At 33.2% G+C, this 19,091-nt stretch overlaps 1 protein-coding gene across 3 annotated transcripts in view; it reads right to left on the bottom strand.

Moving 5' to 3' along the window:
• Positions 1 to 19,091, bottom strand: part of ARNT2 (aryl hydrocarbon receptor nuclear translocator 2) — a 258,328-nt gene that overhangs the window by 144,121 nt on the left and 95,116 nt on the right. For all 3 annotated transcript variants that reach the window (XM_074295242.1, XM_074295240.1, XM_074295241.1), the window contains 2 exons: positions 13,839 to 14,052; positions 8,214 to 8,427 (listed from right to left, as the gene is read on the bottom strand). In XM_074295242.1, coding sequence (XP_074151343.1) covers positions 8,214 to 8,427; positions 13,839 to 14,052 — 428 coding nt within the window. The remainder of the gene's footprint in view (positions 1 to 8,213; positions 8,428 to 13,838; positions 14,053 to 19,091) is intronic.

Here is a 19,091-nt window from a genome sequence, read left to right as displayed (position 1 = left end):
ATTTTAAAATCAGTCATTCAAGTCAGAAATTCTTGACTGGATTCCCTGCTGCAAAATCAATGATTACATAAAAACTATGGTACCCAATCTAACTGTTTCAGGAACAAGAGTGCTATTCAATCTCACTTGCTCTGCTTACCAAACAAAACAAAAGACAAGTAATGTTAAAATTTAAAACTCAATAAAAAAGTAGGATTTTTTAATTCCCTATAGACAACATGTTAAAAAAGAGAAATCTATTAACAAGAACACTATTATGCAATTTAATTAAGCAAAAAATTATTTATGAAGAAAGCAATTATTCTGTGTTCAGCAATATGTTAGAGGCTGTATGACACAAGAAATAAAAGATGTAATGCCTATCCTCAAGCAGTCTTATATCAAGCTGCAGGAAACAAGACTAAATTTTCATCCTCCCCCTGCTCCTGTATCTCACGTAATGGTATTTTTCTGCATATAGCAGGTACTTGAAATATTTCCTGAATGATCAAAAAAACAATCTGGGATGCTATGATAAGAAAATGTTAACACAACAAAGTTAGATAATTTTTCAAGATAGTCTGTAATTAAATGCCAGTTTAGAAATACAGAGGATAAGTAATTTGCAGAAGAAGAAAATATGTTAGACTGAAGCAATCACAAAAAGCTTCATAGAGCTGGAGTTTGGGCTGTGTCTCAAAGTATGAACAGGATTTAGATAAGTAAAGAAAATGATGGAAGGCATTTAAGAACAGGAAGGTGAAACTTTGTGAAGGGAAAGAGAGGAAAATGGAAAATAGAATGGTAGGTGATGAGTCAATTTTGGGTAAGTACATTGAAATGTCAGGAGTGAAAAATATTGAGGTGGATCTTAGATAAGAGGCAAAATATGAAGATATGGATTTCAGAGTCATCAATATTAAAGACAGTTGACAATAAGAAAATAGATGAGCTCTCAAAGAAAAATAATATTCCCAAAAAAGGCATTATGATAAGTATTACTAAATACCACTTTCCAGAATTTGATAAAATAATCCAACCAGGGCAACTAGGTAGCACAGTGGATAGAGCACTGGCTCTGAAGTCAGGAGGACTTGAGTTCAAATCCAGCCTTAGACATTTACTAGTTGTAAATGTACTTAGACCTTATAGGTCTAGTAGATCATTAAGGGTTCAGTGACTTAGAAGTAAGAAGACTTGGATACAAATTCTGTCTCTTTCATCTACCAGTTATTTGATCTTGAGAAAGTTCATTAATCTCTCTAAGCCCATATTTCCTCATTTGACTTAAAAAAACATTTAGGATAGAGATGTGTATGAAATGATAGGCCTGTAATAATTCATAGGGTTATTATGAAAATTGGGTGAGATAAATGCATGTAAAAGTACTTAACTGCAAGGTTTATACAAATGTAAAGGGTTTTTTGTAACTATTCTGAAAAATGTAGCAGCAACAACAACTATCCAGAGATCCCTTTTGGTTTTCTCTTACATATGTGTAGGAGGAAAATCAAATCAGTGTATTACACCATCTTTGGCCTGTTAAAATTTAAATGAGCAGAACTGCAAGTCAGCTTAAAATTTCTCACCAGTTTCCTACTCTTAATTGTTATCAGAGACTGGAATTTGTCTCTGTCAAAGACTCTGATTCAATGCTAAAAGCATCTCTGTACTTTGGCCTCACGACTCACAGGGAGATCACGACTGCCAATCATAACACGATCATGCATATGAATTGTGTAAATAAGAATTCTGAAACTCTTTGGTATTGAGAATTTTGACTGTTTGACCTTTTCTAAGTCATTATTTATTATTCTAAATATAAAATTGTAATCTTTAAGAGGTCAAAGACCAAGAGTTATTTAAACTTTTCACCCTTTTCTCTCTCCCACTTAAGAACCTAACATATTGTCCTTTTTCTTACATAATAAAATTGCTGAATAATTAAAACTCAGTCCAATAACAAGTTTGATTTGGCTGGTCTACCTTGATTGGCTAGTCAGATATAGTAGAGAAATTGAGTTTTTGTTAAGCTGATTGATGCTTGTCTCAACAATACAAAGGATACTGTTTTATTGAAAAGATGACAGTACCAGGGGCATCTTGTTGTCATGTAGTCTTTACTGGAATCCATATGCTTTCCCATTTTAATCTTGCCAGCATTTATGTTGCTGCTGTTTTCACTGGTAATATTTAATTTGATTCTGCATGAACATCTGGAGAGAGGGTGTGGGATCCCACTTTGGCAGAATCTGGAATATTCTGACATAGGGTTAAATATCAATGTATGTGTTGAAGGCATTTACATAGGATAGCTTTAGTTCTTCTGATTCTGAGATAGGTTTCTCTTTGCTATACTGTATTTGCATATTTTAATAAAAGGAAAAGGAAAAACCATGATGAAAGAGGGAAAAAAATCTGGTAAAGAGCTTCCCTAAATATCCTTTACAAATTGTTTATATTACAGAGCCACCTTGTGCCATTATAGCTATAAGTAGCCCTTTGCTTTTGAAATCCCTTAATTTTTTCCCCTGAAATTAAAAATGACTAGAATTTAACCTTGTCTATTTTATAAATAAGAAAGCATATAGAATGCCTAGAAAACTACATGTCTTGTACCACTTACTTAGATATATAATCTTATACTGCCTAGCATTCACTAGTCTGTTTTCTCAGCAGATCTCACAGTAGGGGTTTCACCAAAGTATTCTTTTTCAAAATTCCATGGATACTACTGATGGCAAGGAAAAGACATCTTTTTAGAGGCCACGGATCTTAATGATAAATGGGTACCACTAAACAAAAAGGGAAAGGGAAATAAATTATGATAATAATGAAATAGATATGAATATCTTTCTCCAGTTAAATGTACATTTTTTGTATATTTCCAAATATACAATCATCTTATCAATTTTCAGGAATGGAATGCTGCTCATTAGTAAGCAATGTGCTGCTATATTGACAGAATCAAAGAAATTTAGTAGGAATAGACAACAGCTGTCATTTAATTCAAATCATACCCAATTAGGCTATTCTTGAAGCCCTCAAGTGAGGGATAGCTACCCTTTCCCAAGGCAATCCATTCAACATTTGGACAGCTCCAATGGTTAAAGAGTTTTGGGTGATATAAAGCTTAAATTTGCCTCTTTGTAATTTCTATTGGTATTTCCTAGTTCTTTTCTTTTGGACAAACAAATCTACTGCAACTTCCCTATGACAATCCTTCAAATTTCTGAAGAGAAATATCAAGGCATCTATATGTCTTCTCTTCTATAAGCTAAACAATGCTAGTTTCTTCAATTAAATCTCACATTTATTATTTAACAAATACACTGGTATTCAACCCTATGTCAAAATATTTTGGATTCTGCTAAAGTGGGGATTCTTCATCCACTCTCCAGTTATTGAAGTACAGTCAAATTAAATATTAAATCCATATGCCATCCATGTAAGGCCCTCTAATATCCTGGCTATTCTTCCAAATGCTCTATAGCAGTAGTGTAAAACTCAGAAACAGCTCCTTGGGAGCTGCATATTTACTAAGAAAATCTACCTATGCTGCATGTATTTTTACATAATTTGTCAAATGTTAACCAATCATATTTTTCAATACAGTTTTTTCAGCCTGAGCTGTGAATTTGACATCTCTGCTCTTCAGTTTATTATTAATGTCTTCCTTAAAGAGTAAAGCCTAGAACCAAATACAATTTTGTACATGTAACCCTTTGGATTTTCTTTCAAAGAGGTTTTCTATCATGAGACTTTATCCATCATAACTATATTTTATAATTATTAATATATGGAGATAGCATGATATAATTTTTAAAAAGCATTGACCTTGGAATAATAAATAATTAGAGTGAGCAACAGGAAATCTAATCACAAAATACTTCCATATAGTATTATAGGAGCTTCATTTTGCTAATATAACTAACTGGTGAATTTGACATAAAAGAGCTAACGCTCTAATCCTGATATTGTTCCTAAATAGCTATTTGACCTTAGACAAATCACCCAAAGAATATGGACTTTTATTATGTATATATTATATATAATAAAGGAGTTGGATTAGATGACCTCTAAAATATCTTATGGGTAGATAGGCAGTACAGGATCTGAAATCAGTAAAATTCATCTTCTTGAGTTCAAATCAGGCCTCCCACCTTATTAGCTGGGTGACCCTGGACAAATCACTTAATCCTGTTTGTTTTAGTTCCTCCTCTGTAAAATAAGCTGAAGAAGGAAATGGCAAACCAATCCTATATCTTTACAAAGAAAACTCAGATGAGGTCATGAAGAATCAGATGTTAATAAAACTACTGAACAACAACAAAATACCTTTCAGCTTTGTAATTATTGTCATTATGATATATCATATCACAATTAGGACCCTTTATCTATTCAAATAATTGCTATGGATTATATCCAGTGAATATTGGTTGACAATAATCAGGGAAAGATGAGTTAATGATACATATTTCCCAAATGATGTTGTCCATGAAAGTATATAATAAAAGTGCCACTACTGTCTATCTACCCAGGTTACTTATACCTTCGGAAGCTAATAATTAATGTGCAACAAGAAAAAGGTATTTACACACATATATTGTATCTAGGTTATATTGTAACACATGTAAAATGTATGGGATTACCTGCCATCGGGGGGAGGGAGTGGAGGGAGGGAGGGGATAATTTGGAAAAATGAATAAAAAAATAATAATAATAATAAAAGTGCCAGAGAAAAACAGCAAAAAAATTTAATTATTATAGTCTTATTACTCTACACCAGGTGCCCCTTGGGTATTATGTCAACGACTAGAGATGGCCTACAAAATTTATTTCTTTCCCCTTAACAAGCCATTCAAATATAACAAATAATATCTTTAAAGAAAAAAGAAATCAAAACAAATCATTAAAATTGATTGATCAATACATAAAAAATTCTGACCCTCCCACCTCTTCAGAGGAATAGGGAGGCCTTCACATATTTCTTCTTCAGAGAACAAGTTTGTTTTTTGTAATTTTGCAATATTTATTTTTGATTGTTCTGTACTTTTTCCCTTTATGTTGTCATTGTGTATATTGTTTTATTGGCAATGTTTATTACACTATGTATCAGATCATATAAATCTTTCAACATTTGTCTACATATATCAAAAATATTCCATTATGTTTGTGTACTACAGTTTATTCTTCTATTATCCTTCAATAAGCATTGACTTTGTTTCAAATCATCTATTATCAAATACTCATAAATATTTTTGCAAATAGGGGAATTTTTTCTTATCAATGACATCCCTGAAGTATAAATCAGGGAGTAGAATCACTAGTTAAAAGGTATAGTCATTTTAGTTACTGTTTTTGTATAATTCCAAATAACATTCATCATACTTAGTCACAGATCTATGTACAATATGCTAATGTGCCTATTTTTTCACAAGTTTTCCAACACAAGCCTGCCCATCATTTTTCTTCTTTGTCAGTTTTCTGGGATGAAGTAAAAACTCTGGGTTGTTTTGATTTTCATCTATTATTAGTGATTTGGAACATTCTTTCATATTATTGTTAATGGTTTGCAATTCTTTTGAAATCCATTTACTTTGTATCACTTAGTCACTCATCTACTGGGAAATTTCTATACTATACACATATGCATACATATATATACATATACATATACATATACATATACATATACATACACACACATATATATATATATAAACATATTCTTTGGCATAATACTATATTTTTGGTAGTAAATATTTAATGAATATTTGTCTAAGAAAATGAGTATTTACAATACAAATGTCACTTAAGGAATCCAAATATTTAGGGGAAAAGATCTAAGAAAATAATCCACTATGATGATTCTGATCCATTTTACTCTCTAGAGGTAGGATATGACCCTCACGTTCAACCACTTCTATTAAGGTTGACCAAGACTTTTTCAGGTGAGGATATACATATATGAGTCAAGACTCAGTTAAAATGGCTATATATGTAAAATATAAGTATATATACCTACATATGTATATTATTAATATTATTCATATTTTAATAGGAGACCATTTTAGAGGGTATCAAAATGAGATGAAGAAAGATTTTCTTTCTAACTATGATGGAATATGAGGGTAAGATAGCAACTATTATAAAATACTTTGTAAATTACAAAGTGATATACAAATGCCATCTGCAATTATTATAATCTAACATAATTACATTACAAATGCATTTGTTATCTATAATTATTAGTTATTTTTTAAAGGCAGTATGGTATAATGGATAGAGTACTGAATTTGAAGTCAGGAGAACTTGAGTTCTAATTCTTCTTCAAACACAAATCATTTAAATTTCTCTAAGCCTCAATTTCTTATCTATAAAATTGAGATAATACAAACAGCACTTACTGCACAAGGTTATTGTGGAAGATAAAATGAGATCATATATGTAAAGTTATTTGCAAAACCTTAAAGCAATATTTAATAATTATTCTTGCTATATGAGGAAAATAAGAAAAACACCTGTAAGTCTGTGACATAAAGGGAAATGACCTCCTGATTAGCAATGGAAACATTCAATTGGAAAAAGTCCCTTTTGTTCTTTAGTAGTTGAGCATTTTTTTTTGGCTAAAATAAGCCAAAATATTGTCTCAACTCTCCAATTCTGTTTACCTGAGGAGAAATAGTTCTAAAGTAGGATCACACTACAAGATAAGTGCTTGAAATGAAAAAACAAGTGCAACACAGACATCTTTGTCAAAATGAAAAATTAGACATTGGCACAGAATAGGACAAAATAAATATTTTAATGGCAGTCAGAATCTAGAAGAAAAGGATAAATAAATATGATATTACTTATATTTTCTCTTTGTTACATAGTAAGTCAGCTTGCTCTTAAACCACTTTCATAAAAACACTTGAAAAAATGTGTTTAACCGAATCTCCCTCTACTTCCATTTGGAATATTAGCTCTTTTAACATTATTTCTGAGTAACTAACAATTTTTTCTAAGTTAGGTGCTAGGAACACACCTCAAATGAAGACCAGAAAATCACTATTCACAAATGAAGTGTTGATTAGAAGACAGAGTGACAATACAAGTAGCTTTTCAGAAAAAAAAAGTCAGAAAAAGCTGGAAGAGAAATTTTCCAATTAATAAAAAAAAAAAATTCCCAAGAGACAGAACCATTCTCTTTACCTTTGACTATTTCACAAAAAAGAGGAAAGAGATGCTTTCACATAATCTATTGGAAATTGCTTCAGAAGCAATCTTTGAAAGAGGGGAATGAACCATGGAAATGATTCTCTAACTTTTGGTTTTGGTGTATGACCAGAATAAGATAAGTTATAACAACAACAATTAAAGTTCAATGAGAAATGTATCAATTATTCATACCTGTTTCTTTCCTTAAGAAGCATGACATATAATGTTATTATTTTACTATTTAATATTTACTATGGGGCTCTATTTTTATACATTCCTGAAACTAAGTCCTGAAATGGCATTATTGTGATCTACATCAATGGTTCTCAAACTTTTGTTTTCAGTATTCTTTTGCACTATTAAAATTATAGAGTCTCTGTCCAAAGAGCTTTTGTTTACATGGATTACATTTGTAAAATTTTACCATACTGGAAATAAAAACTAATTTTGAATTTCCAAACCTTCTCAAATCCCCTTCATAAATCCCCAGGATTCTCTGAACCACAATTTGATAACCACTGGTCCATATATGTTAAATATGATAAAATATAACTGCATAAAAAGGTATCCAGTTAATAAATCACTTGACATGGGATTAGGAAGGACTGAGTTTGAATTCTACAAATTTACTACCCACATGACTATGGATAAGTCACTTAACTTCTCTGTGTCTCAGTCTGCTCAACTGCAAAATGAAAGGTTTCGATACCATTATTTTTAAGGTCCCATCTTAATCTGAATCCGAAAACTATTTAATTTCATATTATGTAGCTATTATTACAATTCTACCATCAAATGATATCTGTGTTCTGAAAAAAAAACTCCTGGAAAGTGAAGAATGGGAAAGCAATTTTTTAAATATGTCATTCACAAACTCAAATCATGGCAGTCATTCAATCTAAATCAGCCCTTAATCTAAAAGCAGCTTTGAATTACTCTGTCCTTTCTTGTAACTAATTCTAAATGATAAAAATAAACCTCATATAGAGGGAATTCTATTTTTTAAAAACACCATAGAGATCACTGACCTGTCATTGAGTTTTCAGATGTGCATAGCTGTTCCCTCAGTTTTTCCACATCATCTGGATGAACCTGTTCATAGAGGGTGCTACCGAACCACTCAGACTGGGGTTGGTTCAGAACTGGTGTGACTGAATCAGACACATAGATAACTCTCCCAGTTTCAGCAGCAACTACAAACAGAAATCCATCAGCAGCCTCGAGAATGAGATGTTTTAGTTCCTTGAAAGAAGAGATTACAATTAGGAAACTCAAAAAAGCAAACACAAATACAAGTTCATTTTTCTCACTGTCTCATTGGTGATTATATTATGGCCACTTCACCTGTGGGAATATGCCTAAATGGATGACTTAGAATGCATACACTGCTCAATTTATTTAGAAAAGAAGACAGGTGATTTGTTCCCCCTGTCCCAACTCCTTTTTTGGCAAAATTACCTTAGAAACTCAGGACACAGCTTATCACAGTGCTTCACACATATAATAATAAATGTCAATAAATGCTTATTGACACATCATTGATTGACTGATATGGAGTAGACTCACATGCTTGTTACAGGTTTGCTGCTAGTATTAATTCTGTTCATAAAAGCAACATTGTTTTTAGCGAATATTCAAATGGTATCAGTGTTGCAAGAACAGCATATGCCAAGAGCAAACGAAGAAGGAAGGCCCATATGCACATCCACCTGCCAACTGTTGGCCATGCTGTTTCTCACTATGGTTTACACCTTCATTTTGTATTCTCTTCCTGGCCTTCTGAGGCTGAATCTTTGTCCAATAATACAACAATAATAATTTTAAAACAATCCCTTGTGATTGTGGTTTTTTTTTTTTATTTCCCAAGATTCCTATTCACACTTATCATCTCTATGCTATAGCAGATGGGATGCCATACTGAGAATGAAGAGCCTTTTCTGCCATTGAAGGCAGTGCAGCAGAATGGGTAAAGAGAAGGATTTGGAGTCAGGACTTGGGTGCCTCTTACCTGACAATGATATGCCTGGACATGATGATCTTTCAGATCATTTCCAGTTCTAATTACGGATCCTAAGTTTCCAATCTTGGCTTTGCCACTAATTCATTATATAGACTGGGATGAGTCACCTCCTTGGTCTGTTCTCTGGGTAATAAAATGAGGGGACTGACTGGATTCAATGACCTCAAAGTTTTCTTTCAGAGCTGCCATTTTAAGATTCATCTGATTTTCATAAGAGTGCTATGTCATATTATGGCTGCCAATTTATGTTTGAAAAATTGAAGGACTGGGAAGGTCACTCCTAGCTCACTCAGCAGGCAGGCAGAAAAGCCAAGACTACTGACTTTTCTGATTTTTTAGTCTAGAGCTCCTATCACCACTTCATGTAGATAAAACCTGGAGAAATGGAACACATACCCTAAAATGCCTCTTAGGTTTTAGTAGCAGAGCTATTTTTAGCTGAAAGCAGGAAGCTGTGTGGAATCAATTAGCTGTAGAATGCTACACATCATTTTAGGGAGGGTTGAATGGCACTAAATCAATTCCAATGAAATCAATTTATACTGTCTAAACAGCAGAGGAATGAGATGCAGCTTCCTTCCTAATGCAAGGTAAGGAAGTTACTGTTACTTGGTTTAAGAAGTTCAGACAACATAGGTGCAAATGAACCTTACTAGTTTTTCTATATGTTGATAGATATTATATCAGGAATGTGATTAAGGATTTCAAAGTCACCAGATTATCGATTTAATTTAAAATGTATTTATTTGGTTACTACTGTATTGCTTACAGATTTTCTGCCCGGTCCAGGTTAGTGAGACTAATGGATCACTGTGAAGTGAGAGCATGAATTCAAATTTGCACTAATTGAAGTTATAATTATGTAAAATATGGTATTTGGTTCCAGATCAGTAGGAATATGCAGTATGAATTCAAACAATGTTACTACTGAAGGAGAGTCATTATTTTAACAAATAAGACATCTGGCTATATTTTACATCTTGCATCTAAGGCAGAAACAAAGACAGGCCAATTGATATTAGAAGAGGCAACAAAGATTTTGAATGTTCTTTTGAGGAACTGCCTGCTTAAATAAATTAGTTATTCAAGGAATAGAGGTCAGAGACTTGCATGTCTGGTGTAGCTGCAAGCCTCATAGGGAAACATATTTAAAGCTGGAGCACCATGAAATCTTCCATAAAAGGGAGGTTTTTTATAAGCTTTTTAAAAAGGAAAAGGGTTCATTTTATCATTACTTTTTATATCTCTTACTAGACTCAACAATTAATCAAAGAACATTTCACACTATTTCAGATTCTATATTCATTTGAGACCATATTCAGATTTCAAATAATCCTCTCATAGGTACAAGCTTTAGATTCTTATTTCAGAGGCTACCTAGTTCAATTTATACTAGTTCAGTTTAGACAAAGAATACAACAAGCCTGACAAACAGTCATTTAGCCATTGCTTGAAGGTCTTTAATAAGGGGGAACCCATTACTTCCTTTGGCAGTCCATTCTACTTCTAGACAGATCCAATTGTGAGGAAATTTTTCCTTACATAAAACCTAAATTAACCTAAATTGTGCTTAAATCTATTCTGTGAAGTCAAATAAAATAAATCTAATCCCTTTTTCATGAACCAGCCTTTCAAATACTTGAATGCAATCACATCCCTTTTATGTTTTTTTTCCTCCAACTAAGAAACAAAAAACCCCAAACAAAACAAGAAAACTAAAAGGAATTCCTTTAACAAATTCTCATATTGGCAGTCAGGTAGCACACCGTAGAATGCTGGATAGAGTCAGGGAGATTAGAGTTCAAATCCAGCCTCAGACACTTATTTAGCTATGTGATCCTGAACAAATCATTTAACCTCTACGTACTTCAGTTTCTTCAAATGTAAAATGAGAATAATAATGTTTATTTTCCAGGGTTATTGTGAGGATAAAAATGAGATAATATTGGTAAAGTACTTTTCAGACTTAAAGTGATATTAAAATGCTAGCATTAATATATAATATAAAGGTAACATAGCACAACAAAATATAAATTAACATAATATAATATGAAATACATATATAAATGTTTAATATGTATGCAATATATGTGTATGCCTATAGATATGTGTATATATGTATACATGTTGACTGTCCTTCATTCTCAAAGACACCTACACATATAGACATACCCACTGTCCAGGGTATCAATATCCTTTCTGAAATAGGTGCCCAAAACTGAACACAATATCCCATTTTTTATAAGAGGGATTATCACTTCCCAAATCCTGAGCATAATTCCTCTCTTAATTAGCTTTTTTAGTTCACACTGTTGATTCACATTGTGTTGACTACACAGTCCACTGCAGTATCAAGATCTTTTTAAAAACAAATTAAGGGGGCAGCTAAGTAGTGCAGTGGATAGAGTACCAGCCCTGAAGTCAGGAGGACCTGCATTCAAATCTGACCTCAGATACCTAACACTTCCTAGCTAAGTGACTCTGGGCAAGTCACTTAACCCCAATTGTCTCAGAAAAAAAAATTGATACCCAACCATACTTCCCTTATCTTACACTTATAAAGATGATTCTTTGAGCCTGAGAATAAGATGTTAAATTTTGCTTTATTAAGTTTCATTTTATTAGATTTAGTCTCACATTCTAGCCCATCCAAATTCTTGTATCTTTACTGTATCATATATGGTTCCCAAAGCCTATATCCAACCATGGTCATAGAGATGAAATAGTTGAAGTCAGAAAATCTGAGCCCAACCAGCACCATCACAGACTAATTTTATGGCTTTAGGCAAGTCTATGTCCTATGAATTTGGTCAATTAATCTCTCTGAGTTTAGTTTTGAAACACAAATATTGGAAAAGATCTTTAACAATAAACATTTAAATAAATAGTTCAAAAGGACAATAGAATAGTGAATTTTTTAAAGCTAAAATAAGATACCAGAAACAATCTATTATGAATATGTCTGATATTATAGATAAAGGAAGCAGAAAGGTAGGGTGTTTATTTAAGTGATATACCGAAAGTCACTTAATCAGGCACATAAAAAAGGACTCAAAACCAGATTTCCCATGTCCTAGTCCAGTGTCCTATGTTCCCATAAGACAAAATTTCATTCAATTCTAGCCTCAGTCTTTCATCAAAATATTCCATTTTCAACTGCCTATTGACATTTCTCCACCTGGCAACCATCTTCATTTTAAATTCGACATGCGAAAGATATAGATCACAGTTTTCCCCATCAATAAGAATTTAAACTCTTCATTAAGTAACTACAGTTTGATTGTGTCTATGGATCATTAAATTAGTTTGAGGAGTCTGGTAGTATTAATAAAATTCTAAGGGAACAAAAACATAAGATTGAGAACTGGAAAGAACAAAATAATCCAACCTTCTTATTTTACAGTTGGGAAAACTGAAGTACCAAAAGGAAAGGTGACTTGTTAGAAGCCACCTGGTTAAGTATCAAAAAAAGATAGAAGGAGCAAGTACTTTGTTTCCTGATCCAAAGTCCTTTCCATTACTCTAGATAGTGAGAAAATGGTGTACTTTGAAACATTTGGAAGTAAAATTTTCAGACATAAGTTGAACAATTAAAGAGACAGTAAAGTCACATGAAAGCAGCTAGGTATCAAACTGGATAGAGCACTGGAGTTAAGAAGATATGAGTTCAAATCAAGCCTCACGCACTCACTAGTTGTGTGATCCTGAACAGATCACTTTAATCTCTGTCTGCCTCAGTTTCCTCATCTGTAAAATGAGCTAGAGAAGAAAATGGGAAACTGCTCCAGTATTCTTGCCAATAAAACTCTATAAAGGGATCGTGAATTCTTATATATGACTGAAACAACTAAAAACCAACAAACACATAAAACTCTCCAGAAAGTGGTGGTAGTGGCTGTTTTTAAAAGAGTAGAGACTGAGTATGTTTGACTACAAAAGCTAATCAACAGGAAGAGACTAAAAATGCTAGCCAAGAAAGAATCAAATTACTCCTTAAATATTTATTCAAATGTTCATTATTTATTGAATACTCTAATATGCTAGACTATATACAGAATACACAAAGGTTCTGTCTATAAGCAGTTCATAGAGACTGTTTTTACCTTGTATTGATCAAGGTAAAGAATAAATATGTTTATAGATAACATTTATTGTTAAATGTCTAGTACAAAAATACCATGCCTATATGAAGTACAATAACTCATATATGTTATAAACCTATAATATCCATAAACTCCTCTAATGTGGCTTGGATCCCTGTAACTTGTCTTCAGAAAGTTACTAGTTACTTCTTAAATGTTAAATCCCATTACCTTTTCTCAGTTCTAATTCTTAATGACTCTTCAATAACCTTTGAAACTATTGAGAAATTCATCTTCTTAAATTTTCTTCTTCCTTGGCTTTTTATATTACTCCAACCTAATTCTCTTCTTGTCTCTTGCCTATTCTTTTATATTTTTCTCTGGATTGTCTTCTTCCTATACACTTAATTGCTTCTCTCCCACCCTTTCTCCATAACTATGGACAGGGCTCAGGAATATTGTCAATAACATTTTTTCTTTTTCTTGCTCCAACATATGAAAATTGCTTGAAAAGAGAATAAAATTACAAAAGGGGGGAGGCATAGTGTTACCTGCTCTGTTAAAAATGAAGGCTTATAGGCTCCATCAGTAGATTTGTTTCCTGTACCCCTCATGGACTTCATGTGTGAGACTGCCATGCGCAGAATGGTTAACTTATCTGGTTTTCGAGCCAGGGCACTGCATGTAGGAACCATGTCCGACAGCTCTGTGATGTACTGGGTCATCTTGTTTCTCCTACGCCTTTCAATTTCACTGTGATTCTCTCTGCAGGAGAAAAAAGGAAATCAGGAAGGGAGAAAAAAGAAGCATGAATTTGAGTATTGCTATATAATATATTTATTTTTAACACTTACCTAGTAAGTGCAAAGTATTCAATTAAGTAATCAAGGTCTAATAAAATTTAAGAACAATGTGTTTTGGGGGAGGGAGAGTATTTTCCAAACCAAAACAAAACAAACTAAACAAAAAACATTAGACAGCATGGCAACTGTAAAACTTTAGCAGGCTTAATTCTGTGTCTAACATGGACACATTTCCATAAATACTTTGTTCTTAGACCTGGAATTTTTATTTTCATTTTCTAATTGGTCCAAAGTCTCTACTTAGTAACTTTAGTAATAAAACCTGATATATTGTGCTTCATTAGCATAAAATTAATCAAACATGCTTAACAGGTAACTCAAACAATGCTCCACATTTAGGAGCAAATTTAAAGAAATTACAATGATTTACTCCATATTGAATGACCAATAATATAGTTGTTCTGCTAAGGTAGAAAACCTGTTGAGCGTGGGATAAAACATTGTAAAGTACAGTTTGTGATCTTAGTATTATTGGTCTCATTAGTGTTATAAAGATATAGAGTCTTTTATAAAGGTATATAAAAGTCTTCTATTTTAATTAACTAAAATGATATGTTAAAATCCTCTAAAAAGCTAATATTTCTATGATAAATTCTCTTACTAACAAATTTAGTGGAAAATTAAAAGAATTGTTCATATTCAATCTCCTTGTCATGATAACTAGAGAAAGTATGCAAAAGTTTAAGTTGACATCTGGCAAAATGACCATGCCTGTAAATATTCTGTACATCTAGAACAAGATATTGCAAAGGATATCCAACAACTAGTGGCAACATCAATGATTGCAATGACTACTAATAATCTGTAAACAGAGCTCTCCCCATGCACTGCCTACATAGGTGTGGCTTAACATTCTATCCTTTATCAACTTGGAGAACTATTTTGTTGATTATATCTTTACCTACAAGTCATACTCTAAGGCCATTTTAAAATATGCAAATCAGCAGTCCTCAGGAAACCTGTCTACTGCCTGGTTCTACTTGATTAATGTCTGTATGATACACACTTATTAAGCTTCTATTATGTAAGTAACACCAGATTAGTCATAAGAGGCACTAAGATGTAATTCTTACCTTTTAGGAATTCATTGTCTAGCTTAGAAGGCAAGGCATGCACTTATGGAATAATTAAATAAATATAAGAAGCAGTTATGATTAACTTTTACTTATAGATAATAAGTGTTCTAATGGGTTAGACCAGAAAAAGATCAGTCTTAATTGGAGTAGGCAAGGAAGACCTCATGGAGAAGATGTAGTAGTACACGAGATCAATCTTGAAATATAGAAAAGATTGAAATAGACAGAGAAGAATGAGAAGGGTAGCTTAAGCCAATTCAACAAAATGAGCAAAAGGTTGGAGTGGAAAACAAGGTAGGCTGAGCTAAGAAATAAGTGAAGAGCTTGATCTGGTTGGAGAGGAAAATATATGTAGGTAAATATTGGGGGAATAGATTAAAAAAAGTAGAATAGAACCTTGAACTTTGGTTGGATGGACAACTGAAAACTTTGGATTTAATCCTACAAACAATGGGAATCTACTGGAGATCATGAAGAGTTTTAGAGTTGATATTGCCTAAGACTGGAATGCTTAGGATGAAAGAGAGATGGACATTGATGACTCATAAGTTTCATTCTGGACGATTAGGAGAATGTGATGGGACTGACAGAATATCAAGCACCTAAAAATCTGTAACATTAGCTAAGGAACCTAAAGGTAAATCATACAACTGGCTTTCCTACAAAGTGATCACTTTGTTAGGAATATGATATGGTTCATCTATGGCAAGATACTCATTTACAAATGGGAAGAAGAGACTAGGCAAATTCAAATGAGGTTCCATCATCTCCCAATCAGGTTTTATCTAGTCAGAATCAAGATGGGATTGTTTACCAGCTTTCTATTGGTAAGCTCTCAAAAATGTGGAATAATAAACTTAGAAGGGAATTTAGTTTTTCCTTCCCTACATCTTAAAATTTGAGGAAATGGAGACCCAGAAAAGTGATGAAAATTATGGAAGACTACACTGCAAATAATGGTAGGGTAATACCCAGGTAGTGAGACTCTTAGGCCCAAGATTCTCTCTGGGGAAACAGGAAGCACTGATAAATTTTAATACAAGGATGCCAGCTTAGATGAACTGATTTTGACCCTTCTTTTCTTCTTGGTGCCTAAGATTAGCGATTTGGGGAAAGGAGAGACATCTGGGGCCACAGATACTGTGTGGGTTAGAAAGCTAAACAAAAATATCATGTTTTGGTAAAGGTGTAGGCTATTGCTATGAAAATCTAAGATTGCAGGTTTGAAACAAATTGCCCAGCACAGCATCTTAGAAGCCTGTCATTGCTTAATAAATGTTGCAAGGAAGGAAGCTAGGGGAAGGGTTTCTTTATTTTTCTCCAGAGAATCTAAATAAAGCTTAAATAAAATTGGAATCACATGTGTTTAAAAACCTCATGGTATTCCTGGTATCAAATTCAAGAATAAAACAAACTCCTGCATGTATGCATGGGTACCTATCAATTTTTGGTGTTGCTTGTGGGACCTAAATTCATGGAGGGCAAAAGGGGTGTTAACTAACTTGAACTAAATTAGAGGATATTTTAATATCTATTCTACTCAGCCAAATAATCAGGGAAAAAAATTCAAAATCAACCTATAGAGTAAAAACAAATAGTCTTTCTCAGTTATTATTTACTTTGAACTCTTATAACCCCAATGGACCTAAGTACCTAAAAATTAATATGAACATGGTTATTTCTTATATGACATATTCAATGTTTCCCCAAAATTAAGAAAAAATAAAATACCAAAATCCTTAATAGAAGCTTGAAAACCTGTTTTTTAAAAAGCTTATATAAGCAAAGAAAAATATATACTTATATAGCAGTGAAATAAAATTTCTATGAAAGGAGAGATTGGAAAATCAGTTTGCATAAATGAGTCTCCCATTGTTGCAAAACAGACCAACCTTTTGTGGTAAGCAGCCAAATGTATACAGTTCTAGGCCCAGGGATGTCAGGAACACCATGGTCCTGATACAAGAAGGAAAGAGGAGAAGCAAGGAAACCAGTTGTTTGGAAAAGAGAAATCCAAGATAGCATAAACTGGGTTACTGGGGAAAGCAGGAGATTATTGGGTTTGGAATCATTTTGGTCACTGAATAAAGAATGAGTTACAGTATAGAGAGACTTGAGGCAGTAAGACTACAGTCAGTAGGCTACTACAGTAGTCCAGAAGTGAGATAATAAAGGCCTGGACCAGGATGGTGTCAAGATCAGAGGAAAGAATAAATGCAGAGATACTGTGAAGGTTTAATAGTCAGGACTTTTAATAAGGTTTGATAGATTGAAAATGAAAGGTGAGAGAGAATGAGGAGTTGAAGATGCACTAAAGTGTTGAGCTTTGGTGACTGAGAGGATGGCAGTACCCTTGGCAGTAATAAGAAAATTTAGAGGAAGTGATGATTTGGGGACAGATAATACATTTAGTTTTGAACATGTTAAATTTGACATGTTTACAAGAGAAATTCAAATTGTCCAGTAGAAAGTTGGAGGTATGACATTAGAGGGGAGAAGAAAGAATGAGAATCTGCATAGAGATAATAAGTGAATCCACAGGAATGGATGAAATCACCCAAAGAAATACCATGAAAGGAGAAGAGAAGACCACCTAGGATAGAGCCTTAGGAGACACCCATGATTAATAACTATAATCTGGATGGCAATCCAATAAAGGAGATTAAGAAGAGGCATTCAGGAAAACAGAATCAGGAGAGAGCAATGTCAGAAAAACCTAGAAAAGAGGGTGATCTACAGTATCAAAGGCTGCAGGGAAAGTGCAAACAAAGTTCTTAACTGAGAGTGGGGAGGAGAGGCATAATAAATTAGAGGAAGGATGAAAAGTCTTTTTTGATGAGTAAAATAGTCATCGACTAGGGTGATATAAAAATATTGCTTTGAAACAGTAAGGGCCAAGTTGAGATTATGTAATATAATTTTGTAGTGCATCGTCAGCACAATTTCTTGATTTTCTCCAGTTCCATTCAGCAGCATTTAAATAGTAGCTAAGTCAGTGGATGGTGATGGTAATCCAAGGTTGTAGTTTAGAAGAACGTGATTTGTGATAGGATAAGGTGAACAAGGAGAAGCAGAACTCCCAAGAAAGTCCCAGAACTTACATGACAGCATACTTCTTGTTTTTCTCTGACCTTTCTGGGGTCTTGTTTTTCTGTGTTTACTCAATAACTTCTTCAAAGTCCACTCATCAGATTATCATCTTGTCCACATCCTTATCTCTTCTACCAGACTCCAAGATATTTGTCTCAATGATTTTCTCATTTGACTCAACATCCTAATTTGCACCATTATCCTATGGTAATCCTTGGATATTTTAATAGTCATGCTTTTGGTATCTCTTACTTTATCAGCCTCCTTAATTCCTATAATCTTCAACTCCACTCAAAAGTCTCTTGGGGAAATCTTATCTTTTATTTCACCATCAAACAAAAGTGTTCCACTTCCCATCAGAACTTAAAAATTCCTCCCTAACTACAAAATCTTGTCATTCCACCTCTTTCACTGCTTCCATTCCTGCTAAAATTGACCTCTGCCTTAAATATAATATCTAGTCCCTTAATCCATTCCTGTTCCAGTTTATTCTCCTTCTATTAGAGTCTTGAACCTGTAAATCAAGGTTTCAAACATGTGGTTTCAATGATGCCCAAAGTAGATTAAAATATAATTGAGAAATACTTAACAAAATAAATATAGAACATAAATAATGTTAACATGTACTTTTTAAAGTCATTATACAAGCCAAAGATTTCATTGTCCTGTTCTGGGGCCCATTTTTATTTGCCTTTGATGCCAAAATTATGGCAATAATTTGAACACCACATTGTTCTCTATTCTTAAGTCAACCAACATTTATTAAGCCTTGTTC

The sequence above is a fragment of the Sminthopsis crassicaudata genome, chromosome 2, assembly GCF_048593235.1.
Source record: "Sminthopsis crassicaudata isolate SCR6 chromosome 2, ASM4859323v1, whole genome shotgun sequence".
Taxonomy (NCBI): domain Eukaryota; kingdom Metazoa; phylum Chordata; class Mammalia; order Dasyuromorphia; family Dasyuridae; genus Sminthopsis; species Sminthopsis crassicaudata.
This window is presented reverse-complemented; position numbering and strand designations above follow the sequence as displayed.